At 46.3% G+C, this 25,730-nt stretch overlaps 4 protein-coding genes across 10 annotated transcripts in view; 3 read left to right on the plus strand and 1 right to left on the minus strand.

Annotated features, from left to right (window-relative positions):
• Window positions 1-208: 208 nt before the first annotated feature.
• smtnl (smoothelin, like) lies at window positions 209-14,409 on the plus strand. Of its 3 annotated transcripts, none has more exons than XM_035533943.2 (10): window positions 209-511; window positions 692-1,299; window positions 9,782-9,863; window positions 9,963-10,208; window positions 10,753-10,815; window positions 11,142-11,220; window positions 11,372-11,515; window positions 11,665-11,788; window positions 13,064-13,215; window positions 13,804-14,409. In XM_035533943.2, the coding sequence occupies exons 2-10, from the start codon at window positions 859-861 to the stop codon at window positions 13,928-13,930; spliced, it is 1,458 nt and encodes a 485-aa protein (XP_035389836.1). In that variant the 5' UTR covers window positions 209-511; window positions 692-858; the 3' UTR covers window positions 13,931-14,409. The 3 variants fall into 3 exon arrangements, with proteins under 3 accessions (XP_035389836.1, XP_035389835.1, XP_035389834.1); XM_035533942.2 differs by having other exon boundaries at window positions 212-511; window positions 689-1,299; window positions 9,945-10,208; XM_035533941.2 differs by having other exon boundaries at window positions 212-511; window positions 9,945-10,208.
• Window positions 14,410-14,579: 170 nt separating this feature from the next.
• Window positions 14,580-17,097, minus strand: vma12 (vacuolar ATPase assembly factor VMA12). Its single transcript, XM_026997662.3, has 6 exons — window positions 16,610-17,097; window positions 16,243-16,316; window positions 16,055-16,144; window positions 15,890-15,929; window positions 15,687-15,799; window positions 14,580-15,447 (listed from the first exon to the last, which is right to left on the minus strand). The coding sequence occupies exons 1-6, from the start codon at window positions 16,779-16,781 to the stop codon at window positions 15,352-15,354; spliced, it is 585 nt and encodes a 194-aa protein (XP_026853463.1). The 5' UTR covers window positions 16,782-17,097; the 3' UTR covers window positions 14,580-15,351.
• Window positions 17,098-17,633: 536 nt separating this feature from the next.
• On the plus strand, window positions 17,634-21,880 carry poldip2 (polymerase (DNA-directed), delta interacting protein 2). Of its 2 annotated transcripts, none has more exons than XM_026997735.3 (11): window positions 17,634-17,953; window positions 18,734-18,815; window positions 18,942-19,039; window positions 19,234-19,330; window positions 19,417-19,510; window positions 19,610-19,717; window positions 19,892-20,028; window positions 20,149-20,175; window positions 20,270-20,395; window positions 20,511-20,590; window positions 20,905-21,880. In XM_026997735.3, the coding sequence occupies exons 1-11, from the start codon at window positions 17,742-17,744 to the stop codon at window positions 21,017-21,019; spliced, it is 1,176 nt and encodes a 391-aa protein (XP_026853536.2). In that variant the 5' UTR covers window positions 17,634-17,741; the 3' UTR covers window positions 21,020-21,880. The 2 variants fall into 2 exon arrangements, with proteins under 2 accessions (XP_026853536.2, XP_026853537.2); XM_026997736.3 differs by having other exon boundaries at window positions 17,635-17,953; window positions 19,435-19,510.
• Window positions 21,881-22,873: 993 nt separating this feature from the next.
• Window positions 22,874-25,730, plus strand: part of lrrc75a (leucine rich repeat containing 75A) — a 19,285-nt gene continuing 16,428 nt past the window's right edge. The window contains exons 1-2 of one of the 4 annotated variants that reach the window (XM_081700121.1): window positions 22,879-24,136; window positions 24,289-24,564. In XM_081700121.1, coding sequence (XP_081556247.1) covers window positions 24,310-24,564 — 255 coding nt within the window. In that variant the 5' untranslated portion in view covers window positions 22,879-24,136; window positions 24,289-24,309. Of the gene's footprint in view, window positions 24,565-25,730 lie in introns of all 4 variants that reach the window. The other 3 variants (XM_081700120.1, XM_081700124.1, XM_081700123.1) reach the window with 3 other exon arrangements.

The raw sequence follows: 25,730 nt of genomic DNA on the forward strand, positions 1-25,730 counted from the left end.
ACGAGAGAAAGGGAGGGAAGGAGAGAGAGAATGGGAGGGAGGGAGGGAGAGAGAGAATGGGAGGGAGGGAGAGGGAGAGAGAACGAGAGAAAGGGAGGGAAGGAGGGAGGGAGGGAGGGAGGGAGAGAGAACGAGAGAAAGGGAGGGAAGGAGAGAGAGAATAGGAGGGAGGGAGGGAGGGAGGGAGAGAGAGAGAGCTTTGTGTTGTGAAAGTGGAGAATGACAGAAACACACTGGAAAGGGGGAGGAAGAGAAGGGGAACAGACAACAAAAATAAAAGGAGACTATTTCCAACAGCCCACAGCAGGCCAGGAGAGAATGTGACTCCACCTCTCCCTCCTCTCACCCTCCCTCCCTTGGTCTCGGTTCCCTCCCCCAAGCCGAGGGCTGGGAGATTAACCTGACTGTGAGGAGCTGCGCTTTAAAACAGTGCGGCGGCCAGAGATCTCACACGCACTCAGCTGGCTGAGCAGGACACACACTGCACTAAGAAGACACATCTGCAACACAGGTTTGTGAACATGCGAGCAATAAAACAGAAATGGTTTTAAGATCTTGGACTGACAGCTAGTATGTCCTCGTGTTTCCTGCCGGTAGAGTTTACAGTAGTAGTTTTTTTTTTTTTAACAGAATTGTTTCAGCTGAGTGAGAGTTTAGGGAGACCCATCTTCCCTGTGTTTTGCCTCAGCAGATCTCTCTGGATCTCTGGGGATCTCTGTGGCCCCGCTCAGGATTTTAAGCCGTCTAGAGCCAGAGAGAAGTAGAGAGAGAGATCGTAGGAGAAGCGCAGTCGAGCAAGGAGCCCAAGCCTACGGGTGATTACGCGAGAGAGGAGAGCAGAGCGCAGAACCGGTAAACATGGATGCCGGCCCCTTGGCGGCGGTGGGCGAGGGCTCTCCAGAGGGTGAGACCGTGTGTGCCGCGCTGGCCCGCTACGAAGCCACGCTGCGGGACGCCGTGCGCGAGATCCACGTGGACGTCAGCGCCTTCAAGCTGGGCGTGGAGCAGCGGCTGGAGGAGGCGCTGCACATGAACGGCCCGCTGGGCCGGGCCGTGGCGCAGCTGCAGCAGGAGAACCGGCAGCTCCGCGGCCAGCTGGAGGCCCTCACTCGCCAGGTGGAGATGCTCACAGGGACGGTGTGTGACAGGAGTGCCCTGCTGGGCCACGGAGGTGCAGCCGGGGCCCAGTCGCCCCCCTCGCCCAGCGGCGCGGCGGCCCCTGGCCCAGGCCCTGCCTCCAGCCCCTCCATCGCGCGCTTCTCCAGCAGGGCGACCATCTCCGTCAGCAGCAAGGCCAGCGTGAGTGCACCGAGCGGGGCTACAGGGTTTGAGGGAATGAGAGAGGGAAATGTGAGCACACGAGCTTAACGAGGGCAGTGGGGTGGGGTGGGGGTGGGGGGGCTGGAAGGAAAGTGTGTATTCTGAGCCAAAGACCCAGATGATGTCAGACTTTACGAGTGCTCAAAATTTGAAACCTGAATATCTAGACGCGCATATGCTGAAAACCGTATGAAGAGTAATCGTGCGCGCCTGGCCAGACTTTTACACACATCCTGCACATCTTGTCCAAGAACAATGATGTTTTGGAATGTCTGATTTACGAAGGATGAACTGAAGGGCTGAGGGCTTAGGATAATTTAGAAAAAAAAAAACAGTGATGATGGCTGTCAGAATATACCTAACGTGTCAGAGTGGTCAACCATTTAGACGTGTCTGACAGATTCAAGACCTCGTACCTTTTTTAGAACCCAAGTAGTTTAATTTAGTGACTTTAACAGACATGAGTCAAAAACAACTGAGTGCAGGAAAATCTGTAAAAAGTAACACAAGCTGGATTTAATCAAGCCAGAACCCAAAATATGACATATCGCTCGTATTTGAATTAAGGTTTAATGATTGTGATGTCCTCCTCCTTGGCTGTGAGATTATTTGGTTCAGTCAGAAGTTCAGAGGTTGTAGTTCAGAGGTTGTAGTTCAGAGGTTGTCATATGGCCTGCACATGGGACGTCTCTTGGTCCGGCCGTTTCAGACCAGGAAAAGCTCTTTTCATTTTATTTGAGTCTTCCTGTTCTTTCCTGAGCTTGCAGCTGCACCCTGTAACTCACTCAGACGCAAACACACACCGGCTCCCCCCTGCCCTCTGCCTCACACTCTCTCTGTCACTCATTATCTGGTGTAAAGTCTGCTCACGTCAGACTGAATACGCATCACCGCTATTTATGTTGCATGTAAATCCACAGATCATCTTTTTCAAATACATAATACTGTTTCCTGTTAGGAGAAGGACTAATGAATGACTCATTAACTTTTCTCTGAACCGTGTCTGACAGACGAACTGTGGATGGCTGGGGTTTTTTGGTGGGGAGTCTGGTGTCTTAGAGTCAAGAACACAAGGCTGTTATCTGCCTCTCTGTCACATCCACACCTGCGGACTCCGTAATGAGATCTCAGCGCCGGCCGTGGACAGTGGACCTTAAAAGAACTCGGGTATGCTAAAGGACAGCCATGCTACACGCGGGAAGGAGAGGGATAGAGGTCAAGGAAGAGAGAGGGAGAGAAAGAGAGTGAAACAGAGTGAGAGAGATCCCGCGTGTGCCACATGAGGACGTGCGCTGGCCTGCCTCACATCGGCTGTCCACGCAGCTCTGCTCCAAGCACCTGCAGATATCCACCACTACATGTTATCTCTGCTCTCCTCTGGCGCTGGATCCGCAGCGCTGGCTATCTGTGGCTCCCATCCTGCCTGCCTTTATCCCGGCCTCAATCTTGGTCTGTCGCCACGGTATCTGTCTGTCTGTCTCTCTGTTGCCACGTTTGTCTCCACACACTCTCATTACGCGAGCTACGTGGTCTCCGCATCGCCTCCTGGAGGGTCTCCGAGTTCGGCCCACCCAGCTCAAGCCCCCTGTTGCGCTGGGAGCTGGGTTCCTCTCCTGTAATAGCGAGCACACTCCAGTGGGACTATCCACCAGAGGAATGCTTCTGTTCCACAAATAATCTCTTCTCCACTCCCACTCCACTCCCGCTCGACGCTGTCTCCGCTGAAGCGCCTGCCACTGCTGTTGCCAATTACCGCTGCATTTCTGTGGTCTCGGTGGGCCATTGTGTCGACATTCTGCCTCATTTGAAGTACATTGAGTGAGTAAGGATTAGAAGGCCAGAGTTCCAGTGCCCCTCCCCACCCCTCCACACACACACACACACACACACACACACGTACACACCACTACCCCAGTCTCATCTTCTGGGCCTTGCCATAGTCCCTCCAGGCACCAGTGGGTTTGTCTGCTGTCCTTCTCTTAACTCTTCACTGGGGACTTGTGGATGCTTGGGGTCCACACCTGCACTGTGCTGCAGGCTCACTGCCACCCAAATCCTCACTGCCACCCAAATCCTCACTGCCACACAGTTCCCAACAGATCCTGCCACACACATACTACCCTTCAGCCCTCTTCTTGATAATTGTGAACAAAGTGCTCTTGGGTCAGTGGGTTATCTAGATTATTCTGTACCATGGTATGGCAGTGTACTGTACATGTCTTGCACCTTTTCTTCTGACAGGAGGTTTATTTAAGGGAGTGTGTGTGTGTGTGTGTGTGTGTGTGTGTGTGTGTGTGTGTGGTGTGTGGTGTGTGAGAGAATGACAGAGCTTCACCAGAGCATGTATGTGGGGGAGGTGTGGGGGTAGATAAGATGTGCAACTGTTATCTATGGAAACTCCATCAGAGAACACTCAAGAGTGAGAGAACACACACACACTCACACATATACACACAAATATACTGGCATTGTATTTCATTATTTATAAATCGCAGTGTTAATGCACATCTTGGGTACATTATGTGTTGTATGCTTATACATACTTAATATTCCTAAGAAACACTTTTAATGTCTGACTTCACATTACATGATCTCCTCCTGACATGTCAGATTATAATCTCAGTAGGTTAAAATTAGCACCCTATCAGTGTGTGTGTGGGGGGGGTTCAAATCACTGGACTGCCAGGCCCCTTTAAATCAACACCAGTTTGGGACTGGAGCCCTGCGTCTCCAACACCCCCACGTCCATAACACAACTCCATTACTCAACCAGAGGCTTATCAAACCCCCCCCCACAATCAGATCTCAACCGTAAAGGATCTGACAGATTATGTTGCTATTGAGCAAGCATTGGCTTATGATGCATATGTTTTCTAAATGGGCAGAACAGTTCCAAAGCACTGCTGGCTGTGATGTTTGGCTAGCGTGGGCAGCATGTGTGCGGTGGGTGTATGTTGATCGTGCACGTCCAACATACAGACCTGGCCTCTGCTTTCGCCTGTGTGCCAGTACATCTGGAGCTCTGTCTGCACGTGCGCCCAGGCTTTTCTTACGACCGGGTCCTTTTCGCTGCCTTGCAGGCCAAAGGAATGTTTGCTTGATCATGAATGCTTGGAGCTATATTTGGTCTGCTGTTCAGTTTTCACTGCTTTTGGTGCTACAGTTCCACATGGGCAGGCAGGTAGGCCTTGAAGGTATGCCTGCGACAGACAGATTTGTTTCCCTGTCTTCATTAGCAGCAGCTGATATACCTGCAAGGTCTTAAAATCATAAATTTAAACCCCACACCTGGTTATGTATATCAGATTTTTATAGGTACCCTTTTGGATGTGTTACCGTGTGTGTGTGTGTGTGTGTGAGATACGCATGACGTTTTAAGCCTGGCTTGTGGGGACTCCCGGCCCAGTGCCAGTACTGCCACAATGGAACATGGCATTTAATCTCCTTCTGTTGCCTTGCCTGGGTCTCTATGTCCAGCACAGGTTCCTGGCAGAAGAGAAGAAATAGAACAAACAACTGCAGCATGGCTATTAGTACAATGGAGTGAAGAGTGTGTAGGGCTGGAAAACAGAGAGCGTTTGGTGGGTGAGGGCTGCAGAAAGGTCTCTGACCACTCCCATGCAGGCCCTGGGTCTCCTAATTAGTTCCAGGCAGTATCGTGTATTTTCATCTCCGTGGTTACAGGTTAATAATTCTCTGTTTATGGTGTGACCTCAGTGCCCTCCAAATCTATTGTTCCTGCCTTCCAGGACGGTGTGTGGGCGTGTGTGCATGCACATATGTTCTCATATAGACTGTCCGCCAGGCAGACAGTCTGGGCTTTGGTTGTGGGAACTGTCTGTGCTGATATAGGGCCCTGTGCTTTTAGTACATTAATGAACCCAGGAAGAACAGTGTCTTATGGTGAGGCGTTGGCCTTTGACACTTCCTCCAGCCGGTGTTCCTTGTGTACGTCTCAGGTTTGGCCTTGAGTCTGTCGGCAGGGCCAGAGGGCACGGCGGGGCGGAGGCCTCCACCAGCTGGTGGCCTGAAACCCTAAACCAGCCTCAGGCTCGTCGGTCTGGGGCGCTAAATGCTGTGCGTTCATGGAAACATGGCCTGACCCCCACCCTGCCCCGCCTGGACCCCTCCCTTCCTCAGCCCCCCCTTTCTCCCACGACCCCCAGCCCCGAGGCTGTGCCTGCCCCCGGCTCGGCTCCGGCCCCTCACGTCTTCAGGTGTTGCTGGGGTGACGGTGTCACTCAGGCCACCCAGGCTACAGCAGTCCTCACCAGGACGCTAATAGCCCTCTCTGCCTGAGGGGTCTCAGATGCCCACCTGAGTGCTCCTGTCCTGGTCTCTTTTGCATGCAGCCCATCTGCTCTTCCCTCGGCATGTCACGTTTACGTGCATATTTCTGCCATGGTGGCACACAATGTGCCAATGTTGCTTTGCTGCAGCGAAGACATGGAGGGTACATCTCTCCAGGCCACGCCGTGCCTCCACGAAGCTTCCTTCGGATGGAGGAATTGCAGCTTTTGCACCCTACGCAGAACAGCTGTTGGGCCTCTTTCACCAGGTAGACACAAGTTCCAAGAGGAAATTACAGAGCCGAGCTCACTACGGCCCGTGCCATGAGAGCGCATTCCAGATGCCTGCCTGTATGCACTGCTCTGTGAACCCTAGTTCCCACTGACTTCCCATTCACTGCAGCAAAGAGTTCAATGAAAGTCAAAATCACTGCCATGCCGAGCAGTTCCGCAAACGCTACAAGCATTTCATTCTTGTTCTGCTCATGCTAAATTTCCTTCATTCGGCTCCTGAGAGATTTAGGCCTTCCCTAACATCCGCACCACCCATTTGAAGATGAGGACTTTCTTTCCGCACGCCAGCTCTGATCTGTGTGTGATGGAAAGCACGAACACTAAAGCGTGCTTATACCAGAGCAGGGCTTCATGTGCCGCTAGCAGTCTGTGGGCCCCTCTGCTTCTTCAGAGGACCTGTTGTGTTATTTAGGCTGTCGGTTCCTTCTTAATGTGCTTCCGTCGTGGTTTCCATTGTGAATATACATTCCATTCCACCACCTCAAAGTTCAGTGAAGCTCAAATGTCAGGAGCGTGTCCTGTCGGATATGTCTAAGCCCACCCCTCTCCACCCCCTCCCCCTCCCCAGTCCTTCATCTAAACTGCCATTCAGCTCAGTCAACCTTTCCTCAGACAGACAGAGCGACTCCCGTTTTGCCCTTGCACTTACATACCTCGGTGGGCACTTGACATGCTCCATCCATCATAATCCACATAAACTCCCTTTGTTTGCACCCCAACATTTTTCAGGCAACCAGCCAGCAATGGCAGAATTCCCATTTTGGCATGGCAGGCTGGCATCGGACAACTCTGACATTTAAATGCATGCATTCTCCAAGGGAAGCCCATTGTCTCATTCGCCACGCTTCGTCGGCTCCTCTGGGCCGGCCGCAGAAACCGTGGAATGCAGGCTGCTCTCGGTCCACGGTGGAGACTGAGCCGTTTCGTGTGTGTGTTGACGAAGTCGTACCAGACCGGGGGGCTGAGAAACGAAACGAAGCCACTGAGACATGAACTTTCCCTCCAACCCACACACACACACACACACACACACTTTCACCTGTGGGGAACCAGGGCTTCTGCAATGGAGCTAATAGAGTTCACTCCCCCACACTCTCTAAACTGTGTCTGCGTCACACTGCTCTCGTCATGTCTATGAGCCTTCGGGAGAGACCTGTACTTTCAGCAGGAGTGGACGGAGGTTCCCTAGAGAGCTCTTCTCCCGATCTCCCTCCAGGCCGAGGGCTTCTTCGTGTCTATTATCTCACCGAAATTTCCTCCCCATATTTTATTGTTTCCTGCTGCTGGTTTGAGGGAATTTGTTGTTCCCTGGGGAGCAAGCCACTTGTGAGGCTGCAGTAGAGAGCTCTGTGACTGTGTGTGTGTGTGTGCGCGCGTGAGATTGTGTTGACATGTCTGCTAGGTGTGACTGGTATCTTCAGCTTCTTACTTAACCCAGGTAACGTCTCAACCAGAACTGCAGCGAGGCTTCCGACCGCCAGCGGCCGCGGGCAAGGGCAGTGCGTCAGCTGGATCGGCCCAGGCCCTCCTTCTCTGCAGACATGAGATCACTCTGGAACACCACATAACTCCTCACTGCTGGTCCAAACGTTTCCACACCTGGAGCGTTTCCATGTCAACGTGGGCCATAGCCCGAACAGCAGCATGTTCCGCCAATGAACCAGAGCCGCGTGGTTCCTATGACAACCCTGACTGCACCCACCCACCCCATCTCCCAGTGGGCCAAGCAGCTGCTGTAGCCCCCTGCCTCTCCGAAACGCACACCCCTGTAGCATTCCTCCAGGCTGATGTCACCTGGTTTCTCTTCCACAGGCTCAATTACTCTCTGCATCTCAGTCGTAGGACTTCTGGTGTGTATGCAGGAACACACAAGTCACACACGAGCACCTGAATGCAAAAAAATTTTTAAGCCTCCATGTGTATTCATGCAGGTCTGTGCTTGTAAGAAAACACATGCAGAGAAACAATACAAAAAACAAACAGTAAATTCCCAGAAAAGCTGACAGTAGACAGCAGTCAGGCCCGTTATGGAATGGCTGCATCAGTCTGCATCAGGTATCTGTTACTCTGAGAAGCAATCTTTGTTAAACACTGAGATTAGCTGTGGCGATAGACTGCTCTGCATGAACGCTGATCAAATCTGTCACGTTGATTCAAAAGTGGAAATTCACTCGAATTTCTATTAGATCTGCAAGGCAAACAAGCAAACAAAAAAAATGCAAACATTATCAACATTACCCTTTGATGACTGAGGTCCCTGTGAAACCCTAACCCTAGCAAGGAGGCCACGTTTATGCGGCGTGCGCACCCACCGGTTTCAACTTCGCTGATATCAACACAGTCTATTTCTGCTATGCTGGCAGCAGCATACGCTCCTGCACTGAAGAGCAAGTGTGGCCATTAAGGAATGAGAGCGAGAGAAGTGAGCAGACCTTTACATTGTCACCTCTCGACACGGAGCACTGCGATCTCAGATCAAAGCCAACTGGCTCTGACAGAAGCAGGCGGCCTGCGCTAGTGCTTCCGATAGGGAACACATAAATCTGGATGTCAGGAAAGAGTGATTAGATTACATCACTCACCCTTCCTGTGGAGTCATGCAGATGAGATCCCTGTTCTCTTGGAGAACCTGGAGCTGCAGAGGAATTCGAGCCTCTTTCATCTCCTTGATTAGGCCTCACTGGGTAATTACGTCAGAAGTCACGCGTCGCTGGCTCTGTTCTGGTGGTTTTCCTCATAGTGGAACTGTATTCGGGTGAAGCTGTCAGAGAGAGGAGACTGTATATAATCTCATGGACACACAGATCCAGTGTCCTGAGTTGCTGTTTGGCCCTTTGTTTAATAATACCTCACCATATAAGACGTCTGCCATGAAGATCGCAACAAAAGATAATGTCATGGCCCTGGTAATGGCACAGCAGCAAGCAAAAAGAGGAAGAGACTGGATATTTACCTATCCAAATGACCCACAACAGAAATATCCTGGCAAACAAAATAGGGTGGAAGAAACAGGAGACAGGAATGGAAATTACATTGCATTTACATGTTCGGTGATTAGCAGATGCCCATGTCCAGAGCGACATAAAAAAAGTGCTTTGTCATCTACTCACAGAATGCTTCCTGCCCAGTATAATAGGTTAGCGTCAAAGATACCATTGAACGAGAATACTGTTAAATACAAGAATCAATGCTGCTACCTAAAAGCAATGCAAAAGAAGCATAAGTTCCATATCAAAACAACAATGCGTTCAGTACCAAATCATACTAAACAATATCAAACAATAAGTGGGAGCCAGTGAAGGGAACACAGCAGTGGTATGATGTGTGTGAACTTCCCTCAGTTGAAGCCCAGGTGAGCTGCTGCATTCTGGATCAGTTGTAGAGGTTGGATGGCCAGTAGAGGAAAACCAGCAAGTAGAGACAAGATAAGAAGAGACTTGCACAAGCACCCGCGCAGCTTCCTTGGCGAGAAAGCGCCGAATCCTTCGTATGTTGCACATGGGAAATGACTGGGTCAGGTTAGAAACATGAGTGGAGAATGATGTCTGGTTGTTCTAAGCTAGGCCCGGGCCACGAGCAGCTTCAGACGCCCAGTGGACAGTAGACTGTAGACATGGACTGGATGTGGATCCTCTCCATGTTGCCTGATAGTACCGTCCCTCCAGGTAGGACTGGAACCAATTCCGTGCTGAGCCAGTCACACCAAGGCTGGAAAGAACAGAGAGGAGGACGTTGTGGTTTGCTGTGTCACAGGCTGCCGAAAGGCAAACAGATAAACCACTAAATGTAATGGTCAAACACATCTTGTTGGTCTTGTGCTGCAGTGCAGTATTATTCCTTATGTTTAAGTTCATATGGCGTATCTTCTTGCCTTCCAGAGTATTGAACGTGAGGAGCCTATAGAGGTGGATCTTGCACCAGCCCCCTCTGCAGTTGAGAATGGACACGCATCCATAGATGGTAACCATTGGCAACTCTCTCTAAGTAGCAATGCTTCTTTTTATCCCTCCACATTCACCAATGATCTGCCTGACTTACCAGAAAACTCCACCCCGCCAGAGAGCTCTCCAGCCGCTGGGATGAAACGGCAAAACTCTTCCCCGGTTTTCATGGCGATGCCACACCTCCCTATCACTGCAACCACCAAAGTAGCAGACTCACTTGCCATAAAGGGCCCTGAGTCACCAAGCAGCCCGATGCAGACAATACCTCCAGCTGGGACAGACAGCCAGCCAGACAGCCAGCCAGACAGCCCGACAGCCACCAGTGGCAACCAGCCACAGCTTGAATCTACTATACATGCAGGTATTATGCATGGCATAGTCATCGCCACTTCAGGGTGTAGTGACTCACCTATATATAGTGACTGACATATGGGACCAATATCAATATTTATGTAGTGCCTTAAGTTCAAACTCTAGTCTATTAATGAAATGCAGTGGGTGTAAGACATGTAAAAACTCTAAAAATGTATCATTCATTCATTTTACGTGTCGCAGGTAAATCAGGCAACACGATTATTGTAAACATACGTTGCTCTTAACACAAAGGGGAATACAAATAGTTGAAGTGAATTTTATTTTCCAATTAAGTGCCATTTTTTGCCTTGAACTTGTACAGGTGTAAGAAAGTATATTGTGGAATGCCTCCAGATAAAAAAAACCGCACAGTCACTAGCATCAACCAACATCACTAACATATGTTGGCCACAGATAAATTGTGCACAACTGAGGCCTAAATTATACAGAAGGCTTAATTATTTGTTTTGATGGTGAAAATTATTGGTTGTAATCATGTAATAAAATATGCGTGTGTCTAACTGTGCGCATCTGGCTTGCTGCTGTTCTAGTGTCCTCTGTGAAATCATGGACTCCAAGTCCTGTGAGAACAATGGGCTCCCCTCGGCTGACTGGTAACAACAGACCTTTCTCAGACCTTTCGGCTCATACGTGCCTTTCTGTTCGCTCTGCAACTGTGTTTAGACAGCAGGTGACAATCAAATGGGCCTTTCTTCTTGATTACATTTATTTAAATGCACCACGCAGGTGCTTATTTGCTTTAGTATGTGGTGTATGTTCAGAGGTGAAAAGAATTTAGTTTAGGTGTGAGAGAGACTATTTGGCCTCCTAGAGCAGAGGTATCAGATGCCATATCAGAGACGCTCATGTGGGAAAAAACCCGACTGTCTGCCTGCCTAACGGAAGTCTATATGTGTTTTGTCTGATGCATCAATCACAGACACCATGGCATCTTCTGCACCACCCAAAGCTGTGGCATATTCGGGTTACTCAGGTCTCAACCAGTACATCCCAGACAGGTTGGTCAATGTAAATCGCAGTCTATTGCATAGTACACATGCAGCACCCACCTCCAACACTGCTCAGTGTAATAGTTGGATATAAACCCGGTGGAAAGCTGGGGCATCTAGTGGTGCGTTGCAGTCACGCGCTTTCATTTGTGTGTATCAGGAATGTGGATGTTCCAGGAGAGCTGTCCTTCGGCAGGGGTGTCGAACGCCGGCGTGAGCTGGTGAGGTCACAGACTCTCCCGCGCAGCCTTGGAGCCCAGGCGCGCCGGACCATCTTCGAGCGGCTGGATTCAGAAAACGCCAGGTTAGCTGTGACTGGCCCTCACAAACCACCCTCTACATGGACCAGCCTGTGGGGGTCTCGGCTCGGTGTATTAGACGTACCTGCTCGTGCCTCATTTCTTACATGCCTTTTGTCCCTCCGTGGCCTCGGCCGCTGCCGCAACACCCCAGCCGGCCTAAACCTGTGGACCCCAAGCCCAAGCTGAAGCGCTCCCAGAGCTTCGGCGTGTCGAGTGCCAGCAGTATCAAGCAGATTCTTCTGGAATGGTGTCGCTCCAAAACTATCGGATATCAGGTGAGGCATTATGCCTTGGCTCTGGGCTAGGAACAGCCGGTGATGAGCGCACATAGTCTACCCCTGCTCTCAAGGTCTGGGAAGTCAAATAAAAGCACTAGCAAAACACTCAGATTTAAAGACTTTCAAGACTTCTTTTTGGCTAGTAATAAGTTCTGTTACAACTGACACATAAACCAAGCAATAAGTACATCAAAATACTAGAATGATTATATTTAGCCCATTTTTAAAACTGTGGTCTAGAGAACGTTTGGTAGCACTAACTTTTTAAGATCTTCAACATCAGAATCTTAAGAGAGAATCATAACTCATAGATCTTGCAATACATTTACATTTAAGTGTACTGCAAAATGTTACCCTGTTAATTAGATAAGTGCACTGTAAAATGTTACCGTTAGTTGCAATGAGTTGTATACAGCTGTGTACAAGAGAAGAAGTGTGTATGTGTACTTTAGCAGAAGTGTGTGAGCTGTGCAGCCCACCAGCTCTCTGCCTCGGTCCTTCACAGCTGCACGAGGCATTGCATGCAGCCCTCTCTAAAGGCAGCACTTTCATGGTCAACACAAATCTGGAGCAGAAATAACAATGTAACAGAGTACCAAAACGCCCAATTAAGAACAACTGTGATGATGTACATTTTCATATTGACAGATGGGCTTTTATTTGCCAGTGGAGACTCAGGACATAGATGGCATTAAATTACAGAGTTTCAGATGCCAGCTCATAGCAGGAGGTGAAATATTGCAACACTCTTGGTCTGCTTTCAGTTTTATAATAGAGATTGAAGGATGACTAAAATAATAGTGATTGAGGATGACTAAACGTCACAAAACCACCTTTTCGTTTTTTGGCAACACTTAATTCTGTCAGCTCAGAATATAGCCATGGGCAAAATTAATGCAGTACAGATAACATCACCAGCGAGTCTCAGAAAACTTCCAGATGTGCTCAGGGTTGAAGTTAGCCAACATAACAGCACTGCTCTTACAAGAGGTCATTCAAACACTGTAAACTGTGTTACAAACACAGATCATAATCTATATCCAAGTTTTCCAGTCACGGGACTGGATAAACCCTGTACTTCAAATGTTAGTGTTTTCTCTGCTCCAACATCACTATCTGAACTCAGGATGGGTGTGTTCATTAGCTGAAGCCTTGAGTCAGGTGTGTGGGGAACAGGTCGCAACACTCAAATATGCAGTGTATGATTCTTGAAGACCCATACTGGGAAGCAGTGGTATACATATCCCAAGTGCCAACTTTCCTATTCCACAGAACATCGACATCCAGAACTTCTCGTCCAGCTGGAGTGATGGCATGGCTTTCTGCGCCTTGGTCCACTCATTCTTCCCCACCGAGTTCGACTACAACGCCCTGTCCCCTGCCGATCGCAAGCACAACTTCGAACTTGCTTTCAGCACCGCGGAGTAAGTTACTGGCACATCGGCACTGGTTTTTCCCTACGACAGAGACGCGTTAACTTGCGCTGCACGGTCCACCACAAGCTGGAACGTGTCACGGTACTGCTTCCGTCATCCAATTCACTTAACGGCAAAACGGTGCGGGACAGATGGAAATCTCAGAAGATAAAAAGATTAGCGCAGCGGCTACGTGACAGTCAATTCTTTGGATGGCGTTAAAAGGCTGAATGAAGTGAAGACTGAGCGATGGGAAAGATGACCTATGTGCAGTACTTTAAAACGATCGTCGAGGTCAACTGCACGAGGTCATCTCCCAGCGTGGCCTGGCGGATACTATTACCGACTTTCCGAGGCGTGGGGAAGCGGTGCCTGTAACGTAACCCTCCGGTTAAACCGCCCATCCAAGCCAGCTAACGCCAGGCATCCCCTTTTTCCAGACATCAACAAACCACCCCTCTCCCTCCATGCGGCTATGCACACAGAAATGTGCTTATCATATTAATTCAGTCATTTTGTTTGCAATATCTTGTATATGAAAGGAACATGTACACAGTTAATAACTTGTGTTAAACATCTTTTCCACCCATGTTCCAGGCAGAAGGCTGGCTGTGACAGGCTCATTGAAGTGGAGGACATGATGGTGATGGGCAGAAAGCCTGACCCAATGTGCGTCTTTACCTACGTCCAGTCTCTCTACAACCACCTGCGCAAGTTTGAGTGAGACATCGAGCCCGTGCCACCATGCCTGTTCTATTCAGCAACTGCTGCTGAAAGTGCAACACTGCCCTCTGCTGGACTATACATGAACTGTGTTCAGCATATGAGCACAGTCAAAAGGTGCCAAATGAGGAGCCACTTTGGTGCGATTTGCTTTTTAAAAAGCCTGATGTTTTACGACTGTATTTTTTATCAAAAAAGGCAACTATTTATTTACTTTTCGTGTAATTGTGCCAATTGACTACAGTAAGCTGATGATTTTATAGAGGGTGTAAAAAACCTGAAGGAAATGATTACCAACAGTTAAATGCCAATTGCTAAACTGCAAATGTTTTTCATCTTAACGGTTATCTTTAAAAGCCTAAACTGCAGAGACATGTACAGAAAAGGGTGCCTTATATTCTTAGACTTGAGAAAGATTCAAATTTTTTTTTTTGCTATTTTTTCTATTTCATTGTTATAAAATGTGGTTTTAAAGTACAAGCACAGGTTGGTCTCATTATATTTCTGCAAGACCACAGCCTTGCCAAAGCTTACCACTTAACCCCATACAGAGCCAAGTGTGTTTGCATCTGACTACATACCACATGGTAGATAAATGGTGTAAATTTGGTGTGAATAAAGCAGGCTTCACAGCAGCCTATGCTGCATGGTAAGTAAGAAGTGTAACATTTATTTCCTTCTCGGGACTTCCTCTCTGCATATCAGTCTTTTGTGGGGTTACATAATCCTTTACTTTGTTTTACGGAATTTTATGCAGAACTGAAACAAAATACTTTTATAAAGGATAAACTTATAAATGGATGACTTGGTCTTCAAAAGCTTGACTTCTAAATTTGTTTCTCTCCCCCCTATAACCAATGAAATAACCAGTTTACTACAATCCAGTCCTTAGTTTTAGCCTAAACATTTCCTGGAACTGGTTTTCAAAAACCTTCCATCTGCATAAGGGTGATCCTGGTTTAGTAATGTTTGGTTAACCAGAACAGAATGATTGATATACCAGATTTCATGCTAGTTTACCAAAACATCATCAGGTGTGAGTACTTGATCCACTGGAGACAGCTTTACATTAACTATAGGAACTGAACGGCACATTTCACCAAGTCACATCAGTACAATCTGATATAATCAATCACTTCTTTTATAACAAAGTACTATTCTTCCTCCAGTTTCATTTACATACTTCTGCTACATGGATTTGTATTATATATTATCCCAGACATCCTTGGAAGAGTCACGGTGTTCTTAATTTTGAAGATTACATTTATCCCAATAACAACCTGTTTAAGACTGTGATTTAATCCAGTTCGTTAATGAAATCCATCTGGATTTGACTGGATTACTAAAAGAATGGTCCCTGATTAGATCCACTGGAATAGGATCAACTGATCAGTGCACGAGTCATTTAATTGTCACTGGGCGTTATGGCTCTCCCATGTCACCCTCCACGGTTCGGACCAGAATGTAAAGCTCTGCCAGTCCAACTACAGATGCTGCAATCACTGCAGAAATGATTCTCTGCAAAAAAGAAGGACCTTACATAATTACTGCAGCATCGCATGACATGAAATAAAAACAGCCACAAAATCTATTTTGTATGATTGTATGGATATCCCTTAATTTTGCACTTGTAAAAGAAAAACTTAGGAAACCCATCTCATCCATTTTTAATACTAACTGGAATATTATGAACAAATGTTTTGCAGTTTCAACATCACTGCTAAGATCAGTTATCAGTGCGTGAGGATTGCTCTTACCGCTGCCGTCTCTGTGAAGATGTACTGACTGCCAAGGTAGGCACAAGCGAAGGATGCAGCCACTGTTACCAGGAAGTTGAACACAGTAACAACAACAGCCTTAACAGAGCGGACTGCAGGACAAAAATGTGAGTTATAATGAGAACTGAGCAAGTGGGTCCATGGCAAGAGAATTGAGCAAAGGAACAAAAAATAATGTTGACCTTGTCTTCCAATGTCTGCTAAGGATCCATGACTTACTTCCTGTTGGTAGAAAAACAAATCAATGTGGACCTACACCATGTATAGAAGAGTCCCTCAGTAGAGCATAACACTGAATAATGTGCCTTGTTATTGATAAAACTCTCCGAATGCAGAAAACAACTCACCTGAGGATTTACGTTCCGGGTGATTCTCATATATTCTTCGTTGGCTAGTTTTGCCTTAATCTTCTCCAAGCGAGCCACCAACTGAGGGTTCTGATCATAATGTACATTCAACAATGTTAAGACACCTGTTTACATTCAAAAGCTACAGGTGTATGCAGATGAATACAGATTCAGGTAGATAGTCTCACTCTTGGAGGCAGTTCGACCTTCGGCAGATTAAGTGTGCTGTCTTCCAGCAGTTCATGAAGATAGACTGGATATCCTTTAGCCAAAAAAGATCACCTTCATTCACCCCATCATGATGACATATTTCAAACAATCCAAACTCCCACTTTATATTAAACATCACTGTCTCCAAATGTGAATGAGAGCATTGTACCATCTGCCAAAGTTTTACTACATTAAATATATATTTAAGGACAGTGACACAATAGGTAATTTGTTAGCTGCAATAAACCAACACAGTCATTACATATGCTGCTTCAGTGGACCCCAAATAAAACACTATATTTAAGAGAACAGATTCAGAAGATCAGAGTGCGGTTTTTATCTTACCATTCTCCTGAAGACATTTCTGCAGCTTTCTGGCCGTTTTAAATGAAATGTTTGGCTGTTCTTTGAGAGCCTGTAATTGCTCGCTAAGACTCGGTGAGGTGCGGGATTCGTTTTCCAATAACCCTTTCACTCTCTCACGAAACTTTCTGCCGAGCGTAAACGAAGACGCCATGACGTTCAGAGAGAGACAGATATCTGTGGAAACCTGATCAAAACCTGTTATCTTAATACATCGGTAAACGTATCGTCACTATTTCACCGAAGCCTTCTACCGAGGAAACGTCCTCAGCGACATGCTGCTATCCAAACACCGCTAACGCTGGCGTCGGAAACCCACCTAAGACACATTAAACTCCACCAGCTTTGGTCAAACACTTAGTTATGGTTAAAACTGGTCGATGAAGCCTACACACGGTGTTGAAGTCATCTATCTGACTAACACCATATTTTTAACGTCAGCTGGCTGAATCAGCTGACTCGGCGCGCGGGGATGACGTTGAGCCGCACGTGGTCCCGGCCGTTAACAATGAACACATTTACTGAAACTCTGTGTTTTGATAAATGTTTGGACTGATCAGCCAATATTCGTCGAAAACCTAAATTGTACTGAAGTGGCCAGTAAAAAAAAAAAAAAAAAAAAAAAAAAAAGCCAGAAAGCTCGTAAATGGATCACGAGAAAACTGGACAACACTTTCGACACTTACCTTTTTACAGTTAGCTGACCTTATAAAACAAAATACTAAAAAAAAACCATTTTATTTTTATTAACACTTTATTTTGTAGTAATTAAACGCGCGTTGTGCTTGTAAACAGGCTGCGCTGGAGGCGCGATGCATCATGGGGACGTATGGAGCTGCCAGAGTAATTTAAAGTGCCATTCTAGTCGGTTCGGGTGTTTTCGGACATAATGTGTGTGCGCAGTTTGTAAATAGAAATTTAGTGTGCATATATATATATATATATATATATATATATATATATATATATATATATATATATATATATATATATATGAGAGAGAGAGAGAGAGAGAGAGAGAGAGAGAGAGAGAGAGAGAGAGAGAGAGAGAAACCTTGCGGTCGTTTTCTATTCGTTTGACTCGCGTTTTTTTTACGTGTGTATTAAAAAAAAGATGGCTGCGCGCGTAGTGCGTCGGGGCTTGTTGTTGACAGTCAGTAAATGCAACAAGAACTTTGCACAAAGGTTATTGAGAGGCATGGAGTACAACTGTGGACAAGTACAGACCAGAGCGTATAACTGGGGACTATCCCGGACCAGAGCTCGGCCGGCCTGTTTAGCTTGTGCTCTGTGCAGTTCTCTGCAGACCAGGTTCATGTCATCGCGGTAAGGCGTGTGTGCAAAACCGTGCTCTCAAACCCTACTTTAGCTCTTAGATTAGGTTGTGTAATGGATTAGAATAAACCTTGCTTCCTTTTGCAACATGAAATTAAGACTTACCGGTTTTTCGCCTCTTTATCTGAGGGCTTACATATCTAGGTATATCTGTGTATTTTTATAGCCTGTTATCACATGGCCTACATCACAGAAAAGATTGCAAAACAGACTATACAGGGCAAGATGTAGCCAACAGTCATTTTCACCTTGGTATCATATAATTTGATAGGATAAGCATGATCAGGAAGCTGAGTTGCTCACTTTCTAAAGAATTCTACTGATGTATTTTGCAGAGCCTTCCTGTATAGTACCTGAAACATGCAGAATATAAGTAAACAGTTACATTTGAAAACAGATATTATTACAACTTTGTCCCTGTGTTGGTGGCTAACACCCAATCCGCTCGTTGGATTGACCCAGGTTGGGTCAGGGAACGGTGACTACCGGAAAGGTCTATTTGTGGCTGGCTATGTCTTTCACTGGCGAGCAGGGCTATCTAGGGCATACAGATTCAGAGCATACTGGGCTGTGTCCAGGTTTCCATATCGGTTGTGTAATATTCAGGTTCATGTTTTTCCTGTTGCCATGCAATATGAGAAAGCAGTTTATTAAATGCACTGACAATTATGCAGTGATGTTTCTGAGTGCTGAGTATGTCTGGCTCCTGCCGAGGTTCTGTTTGGTTGTTGCCTTTTCTTCATTCTCCTTTCCTCTGGGCCCATTTCGCAGAAACAGGCCAGATGGGAAAGTGCTGGAAACTGTTGGGGTGCTTGAGGCACCAAAGCAGCAGGGGAAGTATGAAACAGGCCAGGTGTGTATTTCGGGGGTTAATGGTCGATATTTGCCAGCTGTATCGATCGGATCGCTAGCTCTCTCGCCATCTCTCTTGTAGCCACTGAGCTTTAGAAGTGGCTAAGTTCTGATGGTCTCTCTGCAGCTTTTCCTTCACGGTGTATTTGGCTACAGAGGGATAGTGTTGTTCCCCTGGCAGGCTCGGCTCTACGATCGAGATGTCGGTCCTACCACCCCCGACAGGTAGCTCGTTTATTCATACACCTTTTAAAAGTTGCCACTTTCTGACTTTTCAGTGTTTAAAGGGATAGATCAGCCAAAAACACTGACGTGAGCAGGGAATGAAAGCCAACTGGTTATACTCAGGAAGATTCTACTTTTGTTACTGATTTTTAGCATTTTGGCTAAACTATCTTATTTATTTTATATTATTACAGTAAGACAGAGTCCCTGGGTCATGAGTCAAAAGAGGTGAAAGGAAAAACACACACTTACTACCAGGTCCTCATAGACATCCGTGACTGCCCCCACATAGTGAGTCTCTCCATTTTGTGTAGATTATATGCAATTAATTTTTTCTTAACACCACTTTGCTCACCACTTGTGTAAATTCATCTCAGATGACCGTGTTATTTCAGTCCCAGAGGTCTCAAACAGAGGCGGTTACGTTTCTGGCAAATCATGATGATAGCAGGGCCTTGTACGCGATACCAGGTCTGAGACTTCAAGCAATGGCTGTATTAATAGTTAATTTTGTCTTTGCATATTTGAATCAGTTTCAAGTTGTGGTCCTCTCAAACCGCCTTCTTTCAGGTCTGGACTACGTGAGTCATGAAGACATCCTGCCTTACAGCTCGACAGAACAAGTTCCCATCCAGCATGAGCTGTTTGAGCGCTTTCTCATATTTAACCCATCTAAAAGTAACTGCACATTTCCCACTAGATTACTCAAAGTTCAGTTGCTTCCTACCCCACCAGTGATGGGACTGTGTGTGTGTGTGTGTGTGTGTGTGTGTGTGTGTGTGTGTGTGTGTGTGTGTGTGTGTGTGTGTGTGTGTGTGTGTGTGTGTGTGTGTGTGTGTGTGGTTTGCACAGTGCCCTCTTTTAGCCCGAGAGATACACTCCAGGCCTGGCAGAAGAAGAACCATCCGTGGCTGGAGCTATCTGATGTACACAGGGAGACCACAGAGAACATCCGTGTCACTGTTATTCCCTTCTACATGGGCATGAGGGTAGGCAAAGGGAATTTGGGGGTGAGCTAAAGCGTTTGGACTGAAGTCTCTATTTAGGTACTTGTCTCACCAATCGCTATAACACAAGCGTTGTGGTTGTGTATCTGTTTTGTTTTTTAGGAAGCACAGAATTCGTATGTGTACTGGGTAAGTAGAGGCAATGCTTTAACAGTAGTCACTTCAGATGCATCATTCACTATAGTCACCTCCAGGGAAGATGACCTTTGGGTGTTTGTCTCAGTGGCGATACTCTATCCGGCTGGAGAACCTGGGCAGCGATGTGGTTCAGCTCCGCGAAAGGCATTGGAGAATCTTCAGCCTGTCTGGCACTCTGGAGACAGTACGCGGCAGAGGCGTTGTTGGCCGGGTGAGCAGAGGCAATTCGAGCGGCACATTTGTGTCAGACATGGGCCTGGCCAGAATGGGGAGAATTGTAAGGCTTGGTATGTAAAATAAACTGATTCTGTCTATTGCGCAACCAGGAGCCAGTGTTGTCAAAGGAGCAGCCAGCATTTCAATACAGCAGCCATGTGTCTTTGCAGGCTCCTAGTGGCCATATGTGGTGAGTTAAATGCCCTCTTCCTAATAACCTCCCGGCTGTGTACAGCAAATAAACAAAGCATTCTGGGGGAATGGTGGTTATAGAAACAGCTTCTTGTACAAGCATTAACTTATAATAAACTTTTTCATGCACAATACATGTATTAACCTAAAATCACCTTTAATTGCAGATAATCGGTGTTGGTGAAAGCAATTGCAATTCAGCTGTGTTGTTATACCCTTTTGTGTGTGTGTGTGTATGTGTGTGTGTGGTTGTTTTTTTTGACAAATAATCTACACTGTTTTCAAATATCCGTTTTGTATATTTGTATATAGGGGGACATTTCGCATTGAGAGGACAGATGGCTCCCACTTCGATGTGCGCATTCCACCTTTCTCACTGGAGAGCAATAAGGATGACAAATCGCCCCCTGCTGGTTATACTCTATAACACACCCCCACCCAGAGGACCCGCTTATCAAAGCTGGCCCCATTATGCTGCTCTATGGAACTATGCTTAAGCACAGTGTTTCCCAGTCCTGGCCATAGAGTGCCCACTGCACATTTTCCCTGCTCTGACATGCCCAGTTGCAAAGAGCTAAACGTAGATACGCTTACGGAGCCGTTCGTTGCTGATGAGCTGAGCCAGGCTTGTTGGGAACAAGTGAAATAAAGTTTGCAGTGTGTGTGTGTGTGTGTGTACTTCAGCAGCAGGGGAAACGCTGCTGGGGGCGTGGCTTGATGTGAAATAAAATGAACACATTTTGCGGTGTTGTAACCCAGTGGTGGGTGCGTTTCAGTATGCAAGGGAACAAAAAAAGGATTTTGTAGTTCATGGTTTGAAGGGCTTCCTGTATGTGAAATAATTTTCAAATAGTGTTGAATGAGACATGCGGTTTTCTTAGTTGTGAGAGTTCATACCTGCTAGCAGGGTAATGGTATTTTAACTGGGAAGCTCCCTCACTCCCAGGCCAAGACCCATCTTGGAATCACTTCATCGTACGCGGTTGTGTTTGATGGATTTTGAGCTTACATTCTGTTCATTTGGAGAGTGGATGGCTGAGCAGGAATTTAACTGTATTCAGGGTGAAGGGATCATAAAGGGTATAACACTGCAGCCAAGATGGCTGTTGTAATTCTGATTTCATGGCAACGTTTACCACTCGGTAGTGGAGTGTTTTGCCAGATTCAGCCTTGTTGGCTTGAGAAACTTGAGCGTCTTGTAGAATGTTTGAGTACACTGATGCATTGACACGGTTAGTAATGTGATGTAAGTAATGTTAAAACAAAAATAAATGCACATTTGAAAGTAGTTGTTTCTTGATTATTACTTGTATGTTGGAGAAACTGAAGGAGGGTATATCGTGTTATGGTGTTGCAGACCCTTTTTTCTTTTCCTGCATTTACCTTTTAATATTGTCTTATTTCATATCTGTAGCCGCCCGCATAATGGCTTGCTTTAGGACTTCATTAAAGGGGAAACATTCCATGCAGTAGCCGACAACATAAGGAACACAAGCTTTGTTATATGTAAACGACATTGATCTGTGAAGGTCTTGGTGCTAAATGAATGATGCTAAATACTAAGTGATTTTAACTAATTAAGTTCTTTTTTATTAACTTTTGTATTTCATGGCTGGGAGAAGTATACAAGTCCTTGGCTAAAAGGGGATGGTGTAATAATAATCTTTTAAAATTGAAAGCCAAGCATTAAAAACTCACTTGAGTCAGACTGTTAAAGTCTTTGCGCTAACTGACCTAAGTATTAAAAGTGAAAATATATCCTATACGGATAACCTAAATAAAAATGTTCCATCAGGTTTGAATTTGCATGTCACATGATCTGTGGGGTGTTTTCCTGTCAATACTGCATTCAATTTTATTTAATTATTAAAATTTACAATATAACATTGGTTTCTATCTGTTTATTCAAAACTAAACGTTTATTCAAAACCATTACACATTTTATGGGCTTACTGGTTAAATGTAGTGGAAACAAATGTAGTATCTTTTGATTGCAGAGGATTAAAATTATTTTAAAGCATAACTCGTTAAATCAAATATTCAAAAATGACATTTAATATTAGTGTAGGACAATGTTAAACTCTACCACTATTCAGTACACAAAGAAACGATGTCACTGGTTAAAAGCTTTTGTGCATTTAGCACCAGGTGTCAGTATAGAGTAATATGAAATATCACTGGTCAGACTGAAGACATTGGCTGTGCGTTGATGAGAGTCAACTGCGTTAGGCGGGTTACTTTTCACTGCCGCAGTGTACGTCCTGACCTACTGCAAATGGCAACTCGTTAACCACACAGATGTATCCATTTGATTCATATCTATATATCTAAACCTAGTATATACGAAAGGCCATTTATTGCAATGCAAAGAATGTGCATGATTTCAATGAATGACCATCCGGTAGATTAGTTTCATTAGCTAATTGCAAGTAGCTTGGTCGTTTAATTTGGATAAATAGCCTATTTGCTCGCGAGCTAGACCACTTTAAAACTGAACTCGAAGATGCTGAACCCCTCCCCAGAGCTCGAGCGAGCCCGTGCCGCACGCCCTTTGCACGATGACGCACGAGACTACAGTGTTGTCGGACAGGGGATGCAACAGCAGCCGCAAACGCACCTGCGACAGGTCACGCCAGGGAATTAGAGGAGACGCCGAGACGAAGCGGAGGTTAAAACGTCTCACGAGGTCGGTGGCAAATATGCTGGACTTGAAAGCGCTAGGATGACTTGAGCAAGGAGGAAACGGGCACAGACAAACGTTTCCATGCCCTTGTCGTCCTCCCCCCCAGTTACTGACCTCGCTTTACTTTCCGTTATGAAGGAACTTAGGTTGCGGGTCGGTTCGTCGAAATGCTGGCGTTTTGGAAATGATCTGTGTTTACTGGAGTCCCACCCCGAGAAGCGCGCTCCTCCGCGGAGGCAACTGCATGCACGGAGTTTGAGGTCTGCTAGACATATTTTGATGGTTATCTGCGGCCATGCTGCGGGCTTTATTATCTGAACTGTTCCCTACTTAAGGGGCACTGAAATAACACTCGAGTATATTTTGGTGAATCTTCGACCTATTTGCTTGCGAGACTAATTCGTGACTAATTCGTGGCATATTGTTTCAGAAGGAAGAGACGTTTTGGTGGATCTTGCTGCACCTGTCCATGACATTTCAGACCGCTACTTTAACGAAATAACTTATTAGAAGCTAATGTGTCAAGGCGAATAAACTGTCAAAGTTTGGCAGTGCACGAGAAATGAAGAACCAGCTGCTCATTCGTGCAATGAGGTCACTATTCGTACATAACGCGAGTTTGGAAATTGTGGCTGATTTCTAAGCAAATCGGAATGCACATCGCCGTTTTTTTCTGAAATTTTTTAGCTTTTACTTATTTTCTTATTTTTTATCTTTTTTGTAGCGTTTTCTTGTTTTTGGGAATGAAGGTGAACGCTTGCTCGATCCGTTTGTCCAGGACAGCTGTGAGAAGCGTGCCTAGGGAAAATGTAAACAGAGACGCGGGACTCAACTTGGCTGTGAATGCTATCGCATTATTGGGTCAGTAAGGTGCACCATCGCGGATGGCATTGGCTCACATTCATACTGTCCTGGATTTTTAAGGGATCTGCAAATTTAGTCCTGTTTGCATTTTGGCGTGAATACGTTTTTGAATGCGTCTCTGGGCGGGCGGCTCATTTCCATTTCTTCAGTGCGAACTTTAACCATCAAACATGGGTGCGAAGCAGCCGAAGGGAGCGGGGCAGGAGTCAGGAGCCAGTCCGCAAAACGTAGCATGGAAGAGGACACCGACGAAAGACAGGAGCGACATATTCGCCTCGTTCGTGCTGAAGTCCGGGGATAGGGTTGGTCGCGGCGGGAGCCCTCCCCCGTACCAGCGACGCATAGGCATGATACAGGAGATGATGCTTATGGCAAAACAAGGGAAACACGACGAGGCAACAGAGATGCTGAAAACCCTTCGGCAGGTACGGGCGTCCGGCAGCTTTCTCTTTAATAGCATTAATAGTAGACTTCAGTACTGTAAAATGACCCAGGTTCCACTTGCCAACTCGTCCGCCAAACTGTTCGCTGACAACGAGGCTGGAGAAACATCTCAGTAATTCGTGGTCTCCGATGTGTTGCCAGAATTTAACTCAGAGTTCCCACTTTCACTGCTATGCACAAAGGTGAATTATTCAGCTCAGTAATACAGTGTAAGCTGTAGTGTCTGTAATAGTAAGGGTTGTTTTGCTAGGTGGGTTTCATGTATATGGGATAGCCTAGTAGTTAACAATATAGCATGCCAAAAACACTCTATCATGCAAAGCTCACATCTCTGCAACAAGCTTCGACGTCTCTGTTCAGAAGACCATCAGGAGGTGCAGGTGTTCTGCACAAGCCTTCCCACAGGACAAAGCCCAGTGTCATTTCTACATGGTCATGCTGTTGCTTACTTCCATCACTGCCACTGAGACAAGAGGCTGGACCAGCCCATGGTGCTGACGCAATTGGACCTGCTGTGTGATTTATTACCGGTCTGTCAGGCTTCTCAGGTGCTCCAGGCCTCTCTCTGAGAGAGAGACAGAGAGCGACAGAGAGAGAGAGAGAGAGAGAGAGAGAGAGAGAGAGAGAGAGAGAGAGAGAGAGAGAGAGAGAGAGAGAAGAAGCACCTAAGTGCCTGAGTGGAAAAACAGGCCATTGAAGAGAACCTGCTGCAGTCTGTACACATCAATGACCGTGGACACGATGGACTGAGTGAAACACTGAACCGGTGGTCCATATTTACCATAAGATCTGCACACATTTGCTTGCTTGTCATATAGCGTCTGTATGCAGCTGCTGATCTGTGGCCAAGACATGCTAATATATAGATGACCTGCTGCTGGTGTTCTTCACTACATGTTGGTGCGTTCCATCTGCTGTTAAGCATGATGGATGCTAGTATAATATAGGGTTAGCTGTGATGATCAGGTCTTGTGAGGATTTATTCTCTGTGCAGAACACAGACCAAAGCCTGAGCCTGCAGAGCTTTTTAAATCCCCACATGTATTAAAAGTATGAGCTGACCGGCCATGAGCAACAGGTGGATTTTAGGCGTATAAAGTCCGTGTGCCATTTTCGGTTAAGTAATTAAGATATTCACTACAGTTAT

This window comes from Electrophorus electricus, chromosome 17 (assembly GCF_041902795.1).
Source record: "Electrophorus electricus isolate QZ-2024a chromosome 17, ASM4190279v1, whole genome shotgun sequence".
In the NCBI taxonomy this organism is placed as follows: Eukaryota; Metazoa; Chordata; class Actinopteri; order Gymnotiformes; family Gymnotidae; genus Electrophorus; species Electrophorus electricus.